Raw genomic sequence first — 11,390 nt, 5'->3', positions numbered from 1 at the left:
TGCTCCAGACGAGGATAACCAGCTGGATCCTAGAATAGTTTGGGTTGGAAGGGAACTTCAAGCTTTTCCAGTTCCAACCCCCCTGCTGTGGACAGGGACATCTCCCACCAGATCAGGCTGCTCAAAGCCTCATCCAACCTGGCCTCAAGGGAGAGGGCATCCCTGAAAAACATCGCTTGGCTGAACTGCAGTGACGCAAACAACTGTGCGTGGACCTGGGTGGGCTGGATCCATGGACTGAGGGCAGTGGGATGAGGTTTAACAAGGCCAAGTGCCAGGTCCTGCACTTGCGACACGGCAACGCCATGCAGTGCTCCAGGCTTGGAAGGGTGATTGGAAAGCTGCTTGGCAGAAAAGGACCTGTGGGTGCTGGTCGATAGTGGCTGAACGTGAGCCAGCAGTGTGCCCAGATGGCCAAGAGGGCCGACAGCATCCTGGCTTGGATCAGCCATGGTGTGGCAAGCAGGAGCAGAGATGGGATTGTGTCCCTGTACTTAGCGCCGGTGAGGCTGCACCTCGGATCCTGTGTTCAGTTTTGGGCCCCTCAGTACAAGAAAGACATGGAGGATCTGGAGCATGTCCAGAGGTGGGCAATGGAGCTGAGGAAGGGTCTGGAGCACAGGGGTTATGGGGAATGGCTGAGGAAACTGGGGCTGTTTATTCTGAGGAAAGGAGGCTGAGAGGAGACCTCATCACCCTTTACAGCTCCCTGAAAGGAGGGTGTAGCGAGGTGGGTGTTGGTCTCTTCTCCCAAGTAACAAGCGACAGGATGAGAGGAAATGGCTTCTAGTTGCATCAGGGCAGGTTTAGATTGGATATTGGGAAAAATTTCTTTATTGAAGGAGCGGTGAAGCGTTGGAAGAGGCTGCCCAGGGAAGTGGTGGAGTCGTCATCCCTGGAGGTGTTCAAAAAACGTGTAGATGTGGCACTTCAGGATGTGATTTAGCAGGCATGGTGGTGGTGGCCTGACAGTTGGACTTAATATTAGAGGTCTTTTCTAACTGTAATGATTCTGTGATTCTATGATTCTTTTAATCTAGCTCAACTATGTGTTAGCAGCTCAGAATGTGGTTTCAAGCATTGCTTTGGAGCCATTTTTAGACTTTTCCTTACAACTGGAATCCACCAAGAGAGATGACCTCTGGGGATAGAGCTGTCATGAAGAAGTGAGGCCTCACCAAATGATAGAAAGGTTTTTGCAGTGATGGACCGGGTAGCCCTGAGCCTTGTCTGAAGCCTTTCAGGGCTTCAGTGTGAGTTCATGTATCACTCATTTCAGAATTCTTATTCAGGTTAGAACAGCTCACATTCATGGTTTATATAGATCTATTCTCTCTCTTTTTTTTTTTTTTTTTTTTAAGAAAATGGCAAGAACTATCTTTAAGATGAACTGTGGCTAAGAGAAACAGTGAAGACAGATTTGCCGGCAGCAGCCCTGCTGTAAACATGGCTTTTCCCCGTTCTGTAGCGTTCAAAAAAGGCTATGCTTGTGTCAAGAGTCCAGGAGGCTCAGTGGTTTGCATCTGCAGTGAAAGTGCTTGTGTAGGCTATTCACTGAGTAAATAATAACTGTGCTCTGGACTTTTGACTGTCAGGAGCCAGAAAAATATCCTTGTTCATTACATGTGAGCCCCTAAAGAACAATCAGTTCTCTATTCAGCATTAGGCTAGGCTATATTCAAACAAATTAGAGGTGGAAAACCCTGCATCCTACATGAAAGAGCAGGATAGGCTACTTGAGTATCAGTTTTGATGATGCTGGAGGTGGTAGGTATGGCATTCAGAAAACCACATGATATGGATTAAAATATTTAATTTCAGCAACATTTCTGTACCTCAATTTATTGCTGCCTGATTCTATACTGCTTATCTTCAAAATCCATGCCATTCACCACTATACAAGAATTTCCTGCACGTAAACATAATCTATACATACCTATATTTCCATATTTCATTTTAATCTCATGCATGCTATTTGTATCTGCTTTAAAGTTCTGTTTTTGTTCTTGATAACATAAAGTGTGATATTACTCATAAATGTTTCCTATCTTGAGTAGTACAAGCTGTCAGCTCTTTTGTCTTTTCAAAAAGGTATGTGTTTCTTTGTAATATAGCTGAAATTCCTGGTTTTAGAGATTTTGATGTGTAACTCTGGAATTGTTTTTTGCAATAAGGGGAGCATAATTTATACCTTCTATGAAACCAGGATGCAAGGAAGTGAAATGACATAATGAAGGAGCTGTAGCTGCTCATTAGCCAAACTAGGAATACAGTAGGAACTGGTTTTTAGCCTTGACTCAGCGTTATGTTTGAAGTCTGGACTATTAAGTCCTCATTCAGGCACTGTTATGGTTGCTAAAGCTGTTGGGTCATATGACTCAGATGGCACAGCTATTGATTTTTCCCCCCCATTTTAGTAGCATTTTTGTATCTTATTTCATTGTATTCCATAGGAATCTTTTGCAGCATAGTACTCTGTTTTTAATTCACGTACAACCTGTTATGTCATGACCCATATTTTAACATAGAAAAAAATGACTAATAAACTTGTGAATAAATATACTTGAGATAAAAAATCTCATGTCAGCAATTTCTGAGTCAGCAGCTGCCTTGTTTATTAGCCAGAAGTATGTCTAATTGTACTTTGTAAGCACACAGAGATGATCTGCATCTTTCCTCACCAGCAGGCTTAGAGGAAAGATTGAGACTGGCTAGAAAGTTCAACTTCTGGAGTTGAAAACCTAACATTTTCCTGAAACATTGAAGAAGATCCTCGTTGACAGCAACAGGATGGAAGGATGCCATTCCCTTGGCTCCTATCATTTGGTAAGGAAGTTACAGTTATATATATGGATTGCAGCAGACAAACCTACACAGCTGGCCGTTTTACTGCTCACAGGTTGGGATTTTTTTTTCACTCACAAGGGCACAGTAGCTATGAAGTCATTCGGATGCACACTATGAAATGCAAACTTTACCTGAAGTCATATTGAAGCCAGTCTGAAAGACAGGTGCCCATTAATCTGAGGTCCACCGTCCCCACTTTTGAGGGCTGACAAAGACATTTTGAGAAAAGGAGCCAGATACGGAACTCCTCTTCACATATGAAGTCCAACACACAAAAAAACATGAGACTGTGCCTGCAACACTGTATCTTAAATAAATTAAGAAAATTAACTACAATAACCTTCAGAACAATTCCTTTCTGAGCTGACACAGAGCTGCACACAATGCTGCCAGTGTTCCAAGCAATTCTGCAGTTCATTTTTGTAGAATCATGTAATGATTTGGGTTGGAAGGGACCTTAAAGATCATCCAGTTTCAACTCCCCTGCCATGAGCAGGGACACCTTCCACTGGATCAGGTTGATCAAAGCTTTATCTACTCTGGCCTTAGACACCTCCAGGAATGGGGCATCTATGACTTCTCTGGCCAACCTGTTCCAGCACCTCATCACCCTCACAGGAAAAAATCTCTTCCTGATACACAATCTAAATCTCCCTTCTTTCAGCTAAAAACTGTTTCCCCTTGTCCTACCTCTACACTCCATGATAAAAAGTCCCTTCCTAGCTTTCCTGTAGGCCCCTTTTAAGTTGAGGAAGGCTGCTATAAAGTCTCCCTGGAGCTTTCTCTTGTGTAGGCTAAACAATCCAAACTCTCTCAGCCCCTCCTTGTATAGGAGGGCTAGGTGCCAGAAGGTAGGTTTGGTTTCCAAAGAAATTCTTTGGCTTTCGTGCAAAATGGAGCCACACCCTGGAGCACAGTACAAGGTTAAGGAAGCCAAAAGAGGTAGGACAACTTGACCAGTTAAGAGTATCACTGAAATAAACAGTAATGCTGGCCTCTACCCAGAATTCCTTTGGAAGGGACTGCTGGAAGCAGAGACACTTCCAGGCAAGCTACAGGAATGCAGATGCGTAACAGTGATCACAAGTGTCTCCAGGCAGCACCTTCCCTGGAGGAAGGAGGAAGAGGAGGACAAGGAAGGAGAGGAGAAGGAAGAAGAGGAGAAGGAAGAAGAGGAGGAGAAGGAGGAAAAGGAAGACGAGGAAGAGGAGGAAGAGGGGGAGGAGGAGAAAGAGAAGGAGGAAGAAGAGGAGAAGGAAGAAGAGGAGGAGAAGGAGAAGGAGGAGGAGGAGGAGGAAGAGGAAGAGGAAGAGGAGGAGGAGGAAGAGAAGGAGGAAAAAGAGGTGGAGGAGGAGAAGAAGAAGAAGGAAGAAGAGGAGGACAAGAAGGAAGAGGAAGAGGAGGAGGAGGAAAAGGAAGAGGAAGAGGAAGAGAAGGAAGAGGAGGAGAAAGAAGAGGAGGAGGAAGAGGAGGAGAAGGAAGAGGAGGAGCAGAAGGAAGAGGAGGAGCAGAAGGAAGAGGAGGAGCAGCCCCGGGGTGACGGGCTGCCATGGGCAAGCGGGTGGCCGTGGTTCTGGCGGGCTGCGGCGTGTTCGATGGCAGCGAGGTTCACGAGGCCTCAGCGGCGCTGGTTCACCTCAGCCGCGGCGGCGCGGAGGTACCGGGGGTCCCGCACCCAGGGCAGGGGGGGACCCGCTTCTCATCCCTCTCTTTGCGCCCCTCAGCATCTCCGCCTGTGCTTCCCCCGACCCTGAGCCCGGGATTCGCCATCCTGTGGCTCCTGGGGGTATAGGAGTCTCTCCTGCTTTTTCCCACGGCTGCGGGAAAGCAAGTCGAGGGAGGTGATTCTGTCCCTCGGCTTTGCTGTGGTGAGAGCACGCCTGGAACATCGAATCCAGCTCTGGAGCCTTCAGCATGGAACGTGGACCTGTGCAGAGGCCACCTGTCCTCGCACAGAGCCCCGGTCAGTGGCAGTGGAGGAGACGCAGACCTCGCAGTTTTCTCTAACTATATTCTTTTAATCAGCACAACGTACAGAAGTCAAATTAAGAAAGTACACTGTCTTGTCTCTTTCAGGCAGATATTTTATACAGCTCTTCGGTTCCCGAATTAAGAAAACAAACAGGATATTTTGTTTTGTCTGTTTCACACGCACACTCTCATTCCCAGGCGGGTTTTTCCAGCCTGGCTTTCTTACACACTCAAGATTCTTATTCGGAGCACTTGATCTTTTAATCATGTTTATTCTGATATGCTCAGTACTAGTTTCATGCTTAATCTTAGTCCAGATTAATCTTCCATATACTTGGTGTTGCTCCCACAGGCACCAAAATGATGGAAGGGGTGGAACACCTGCCCTGTGAGGACAGGCTGAGAGAGTTGGTGGTATTCAGCCTGGAGAAGACTCCGCTGAGGAGACCTTATTGCAGCCTTTCAATACTTAAAGGGGGGCTTATAAGAAAGATGGGGAAATATTTTTAGTACGGCCTGTAGCAATAGGACATGGGGTAATGGTTTTAAACTAAAAATGGAGAATTTTTTTTCATTGAGGGTGGTGAAACACTAGAACAAGTTGTCCAGAGAGGCGGTAGATGCCCTGTCACTGAAAACATTCAGAGTCAGGTTGGCTGGGTCTCTGAGCATTGTGATCTAGTTGAAGATGTCCTTGCTTACTGCAGGGTGGGTTGGGCCAGATGGTGGTCCTTCCAACCCAAACCATTCTATGTTTTTATGATTCTGTTGAGCCACAACCTGTCTCCTTATCTTATTCCTTCCTTCCTCAAGGATGTGCCTGTCCCCCTGGCAGGAGCAGCAGTCGCACACAGGCAGCTGAACCTGGGAGCCAGGAGTGGCAAGAGGCCTTGCCCTGGTCTCTGTTACCAGCCACCTCCTCCAGGCTACAGGGACCTGGAGATGAGATCCACTTAATATTCCGGATCTGCTTTCCAATTGCTTTTGCAGAAGTCAGATGCTCACTCCAGCTCAGGTTTGCCTGCTTGTTTTCCTCTAGCTGGGCTTTTTCAGTTACCAGGATTCCTTGGAGAAGCCTGGACCAGGATATGATGGTGGGATGTTTTGGTCCCCGCTGTGGCTTTGGATAACAGATGGTGGTGGCTTTCTGATGGCTCAGATGTTGGATGGTAACAACAACACTCCTACATGCCATTCAACTAGTGGGATGTCCCTGCCCATGGGAGGGAGGTTGGAACCAGATGATCTTTAATGTCCCTTCCAACCCAAACTATTCTATGATTCTGTGAGTCTATGATTCTATGAGTCTATGATTTAGCACGAAATGGTCCTCTAAAATTAACTGAAGGAGTGAGCACTGAGGAGTCTGCAAAGCAAACATCAAAAGAGATGTAAAAAAGAGCACCCTTTTCATGGAACTTTATATTTTTGATGGAACTTCCCCTTTTTGTACCAAGCCAGGTTGGATGGAGCTTTGAACAACCTGATACAGTGGAAGGTGTCCCTGCCCATGGCAAGGGTTTGGAATCTTTAAGGACCCTTCCAATCCAAACCATTCTATGGTTCTGTGAAAATATGTATTTTCATGTTTTGTTTTTCTTTCCTGGTACCAGTCTACACAAAAATGAGTAACTCTAATGTCTGGAGTTGAAATGCTTATAAAGTTTGCTTCTTCCTCTTTTAACCTTTTCTTATGCATATTTTAGCACCCTGATGCTGTAACAGTTAAGAGCAGTCTTTCTGCAGATTCGGCTGTGTGCCCAGTCAGGCTGCTAATGTAGGTTGTGGTACTGTTTGTCCTTGAGTTTATCCACAGAGGAGATATCTGCAGGCCCTGGCAAACTCATAAGCTTAATGTTGGTGTCAGAATGCGTCCCTGTCAAAAAGATGCAGGAATAGGATGGGGAGAGTGCCTGGGTTTACCTATCCTAATATATCATCTGTCACTTTAGGTATTTAATGCAATGGATTCATCTAGTGATATCTACTTCTCTTGGATTAGAGATTTGAGGAACAAAGACTTTCATTAAAAGATCATTGTCACAAATGTGTATGAGTTCTGTTTACGTTCTCAAAATTGCTTTGTCTCTGTATTCTAGGTGAAGATATTTGCCCCCAACATTGAGCAAAGGGATGTAGTCAATCACCTAAAAGGGAGTCCAGCAGAAGAGAAGAGAAATGTGTTAGTTGAGAGTGCCAGATTGGCAAGAGGGAACATTCAGGATTTGGCTGAACTGAAAGCTAGCGAATTTGATGCGGTCATTTTCCCTGGTAGGTGCTTTCAGAAGGAAATAACTTGTGGTTCTTCAGTTGTAAGTAACTTATTTGCATTCACTGCTTCCTTTTTTTTTTTTTTAAATCTGTTTAAAGAATAAATTACACTCTTGAATTTGAGAGGTATGTGGATTTTTTCTTTCTTTTTACTTATTTTCTTTTGAGGATGAGAAAATGTTTTAGCAACCTTACATGGGCTGACAGTTTATTAATTTAGAGTTCATTAATTCAAAATGCCAGAGTATTCTTTAGGTATGAAGTTATACGTCACATTGTTCCTTCTTTCTAAAGACTGTGAAAACTTCAGTACCTATTTGTGGCACTGAAGGACACTGACTAAGGTCAGAACTTGATGTTACATGGCAATACCTTAATTTTAAGGCCTCTAAAATTGTTGGCAAAATAGCAGGTTGCTAAGTAGATTATATTCTCTGTCAGATAGGAGTACATTTTGTATCTGGTCTTCTGCTGATCAAGTTATACTAAACATATTTAAGGGTAAATTTTTATTTATAGACCATAGAATTGCCTTTCAGATGGAAGTAATTGTAATTACTGTACAAATAAAGAAACTGAAATGTCACAAGGAAATTATGACTGGTTGAAGATTGCTTTCTGGAATATACATAGTGCTGTTAAATATTACCTTTACGACTGTGCCCAAGTGTTAATTTTGAAGTTGTTCTATTGTCTTTCTATTGTAAAGCCAGCAGAGGGAGGATTTGTATAACACAGAGAATCATACTTCCAACACTGAAATGAGTGGGAGACATCAGGACTGATCAGGGCGCAGTGGCTAGCGTGTATTTTCTGCATTAATTTCATGCTGTTATAACCCTGGTACAGGGGGATTGCTGTCCTAACTGTTAGAGGGGAAATAACCCTGTTGAGTTTGAAAATTAAAATCTTACCTCAAGAGATTCGAGATAAAGTGAGCAAAGAGTGAAAGGAAAAATATTAAAAATACAAATCTCCTTGATGTCATCCACTACAATTCTTGTGGAATTTTCTGTTTGTTTATTGTAGAAAAGTTAATGTTGTGTACATTTCATGAAGAATCAAATATAATGGATTGCTGCACTTAGTAATAATCTTTTTACTTTGATCATTCTGATGGTTATAAATCCAGTAAATGAAGATGCTGTAAAATAGAATCTGCTTGTAAGATTAAACAAAGATTAAATGCAAGTAAAGGGTTGTCACAACTAATTTCTATAAGGACAAATTCAGCATTATTTTTAATAGTATATGATGTTATTATTCACAAGTGGTGTCTCTCAGAATATCATGTTGTCAATTCCTTTCTATGTAATGCCCATTTTGCTTATTTTTTTTGAAGTCTAAAGGGAATTCTATGTGGGGAAAGAGTCCCTGTAATTGTTTAAGTATTGAACTAAAACTTAAGAGTGAAATTGTAGAGTGAAAATGCTGGTTGCATTACTCTTGTAAATTACATCCTCTGCTTTTAACTATCATTGGCTTTTCTTCTAATCCCTCTCTTGCATATCAAGGGGTGCATGTTAGGTGGTACAGCTTTTCCAGTCACTAGCGAATGCATGTGAGCTTTCTTGTTTTTCAGTTTCTACTCATTGATTCAAAGTTAAGCTTTCTGGTCTACGTAACATATATCGTATAAAAAAATCTGCACTTAAACATTTAACCTTATAAACCCATCACCCTTCATGTGCTGAAAGCTTTCAGTATAGTAACTTCTACATATGTCATGATTATACGTATGTCATGATTATATTATAAAAAAGGAAAACTTCTTTCTGTTATTGAATTTAACGTCTTTTAGCAGTGTCTTACATCTGAGCTTTTGGGTTCTGGGTTTCTTTTAGGTGGTTTTGGTGTAGCAAAGAACCTATGTTCCTGGGCTGTAGACGGCAAGAACTGCACTGTCAATGAGCATGTGCACTCCACACTCCAAGCTTTCCACAGTGCTAAAAAGCCCATTGGATTGTGCTGTATATCGCCAGTCCTGGCAGCTAAAGTGTTTCCTGGTTGTGAGGTCACTGTCGGCCAAGATAAAAATGTGGATGGAAGGTAAGAAGAAAATGCGTGGAGATAATTTACATGAGAATTAGGATTAGAACATGGCCAGTATTCTATGCAGAAGTCCAAGGTCTCTGATGCCTTAGGTACCTTATTATTGACATTCCTTCACTTATTTCAAGTTTTCATTTGCATAGTAGTAGTAAGCACAGCACTTTCAGGGCAGACAGACTGAATCTGTGAGGCCAGGTGACTTGTCTGCTACAACATTGGAAATACGTCAGTCTTTGATGTGTTCTGTGGTATCAACATTTACAGACACATGACAATTAACAGTATGAAACCTCTAGGTAGCCTCAACTCTCGCTGAAGTCATCAGTCTGTGAGCTACTGAAGATAACATAGGCTCTGGCACTGGCTTTATTATGCAGTGTGTGTGTTAATGTGTCGCTGGATGTGGCACCTGTCAGTCTTAAAGATGACAGAACACAATGACTTTATAGAACCATAGCTGTGCAAACATGCAGGTGACCAAGGATATCCAGTTATTTTTTCACATTAAATTCCTGGTGATACAGTGATAGATTTTTAGGTTGCATTAAGTGAGAGACAGAATTTGCTTACCCAATGCCTTGGAAGGCTATGATTCACGTTACAAACGTGCAAATGAAGAGTAGGCATCTGATCATGTAGAATTCAAAAGTTGTGTACCCTCTGGTAGTTTGAGTTGCTGTTTAAATTGCACCTGTTTGGGGATTTCTAATAAAGTTTTTCTGGCAGAAGTGGTTTAGGGCCATTTTAGGGGACATAGGCGAGAACAGGGCCTGCCATAAGTCAGTGCTGCTTCAAGGACTGTCAGTTCCTGATAAAACTTCTGAATGGAATTTCATATCAGCAGCAGTAGTGAGGGATTGCCCCTGTTCCTACCTTATCATCAGGAAAAAAAATAATCTCTGCAGAATCCCAGTGGAGGTGCAGGAAAAGGTCTATCGTGTCTGCAAGTTCTGCTGACACCTTTCACACTTCTGAGAATCAATTATGGCTGCACTGGTATCATCTTGTAAACTTGTTGAAAGATTGTTTAAAACAGACTTGTCCCTTCTGACACACTGTGGCTCTGCATTTCAGATGTTGTTTTCAAAGGAATCAGACCACTTGTGTCCATAGGGGATGGGAAAAGCTAACAGTGGCAGTCTGACTCACTTGTCATCGTCAACTAAACCACTTAAATATTTATTGTAGTTCTCTCATTCAAGTTAGGTTGGCAGAACTTTTAAGGCTGTATCCTCTCTTATGTTAACTATTATCTTTTTATTTACAGATTTCCTGATGCTGAAACAGCATCTGCTATAGTAGAGCTTGGATGTAAGCACGTTTGCAAAAATGTAAATGAATCCCATGTGGATAAAGCCAATAAAATAGTTACTACCTGTGCATTCATGTGCAAGGCTCCTCTGCATGAAATCTTTGAGGGAGTTGGAACAATGGTACAAGAAGTCCTGAAACTTGCCTGACTGGAAGGGTACAGACTTCTGCAAGAAAGTTGCTTTAGCTAAGCAAAAGCATTTAGCTTACTTTGATTGTATAAATAAAATAATGCAACTATTAAACTTCACAGTTCTTGGTTTGTTTGGGTTTGTTGGGCTTTTTTTTTTTAATCTGTAGTACTTCAGATGGTTATTGCTAAGTTTATCCTGTTTATTTCTTTTTTAAAATAGAAGGCACATGCTAAAGACTGTTGTTTTGGTTGTGAGGATGTGGGAGGCTTTTTAACCCCTTTTTCCCCCCCGTGGATCTGAATGCATTCAGTCTTGATAAGATAATATAAAAACCCTCCTCATCCAGTGGGGTTTTATCATATCACTAATAATTGTTAGCAATTCACATTTGGTATTACCCAGCTATTGTTGCAGGTGAAATAGAATGAATTCTGATTTCTAAACAGAAGGGGAAAGGAAAAAAAAAATATGTTTGGGTTTTTTTTCTTTCCTTGCAAGTCTTTAAGCAAGTGTAACTAATGGACTTGGGAAATTTTTGCAGAGCCACCAACTTTATAAACCAAGACACAGAGGCTTAAGTGCAAATGAAGATGTAGGTGGCAAAGACACATTTGCTTTAATAAATGAAAGAAATTGAAGTTTAGTTATGTTGTGGTTTAACCGCAGCAGGCAACTAAGCACCACACAGCTGCTTGCTCACTCACCCCTAGTGGAATGGAGGAGTGAATTTAGAAGAGTAAAGAAGAGAAAACTCGTGGGTTGAGATAAAGGCAGCTTAATAGGCAAAGAAAGAGCTATGCAAGT

The 11,390-nt window shown here is 42.3% G+C and overlaps 1 protein-coding gene across 1 annotated transcript; it reads left to right on the top strand.

Annotated features, from left to right (window-relative positions):
* The first annotated feature begins 4,332 nt into the window (after positions 1-4,332).
* On the top strand, positions 4,333-10,714 carry LOC104054959 (glutamine amidotransferase-like class 1 domain-containing protein 3, mitochondrial). The gene is made up of 4 exons (XM_009556034.2): positions 4,333-4,504; positions 6,918-7,089; positions 8,934-9,138; positions 10,409-10,714. The coding sequence occupies exons 1-4, from the start codon at positions 4,397-4,399 to the stop codon at positions 10,599-10,601; spliced, it is 678 nt and encodes a 225-aa protein (XP_009554329.1). The 5' UTR covers positions 4,333-4,396; the 3' UTR covers positions 10,602-10,714.
* Positions 10,715-11,390: the final 676 nt, after the last annotated feature.

Source organism: Cuculus canorus, chromosome 1 (genome assembly GCF_017976375.1).
Source record: "Cuculus canorus isolate bCucCan1 chromosome 1, bCucCan1.pri, whole genome shotgun sequence".
NCBI classification, from domain to species: domain Eukaryota; kingdom Metazoa; phylum Chordata; class Aves; order Cuculiformes; family Cuculidae; genus Cuculus; species Cuculus canorus.
Note: the sequence above shows the minus strand (reverse complement) of the source record. Positions and strands in the feature narration are given on the sequence as shown.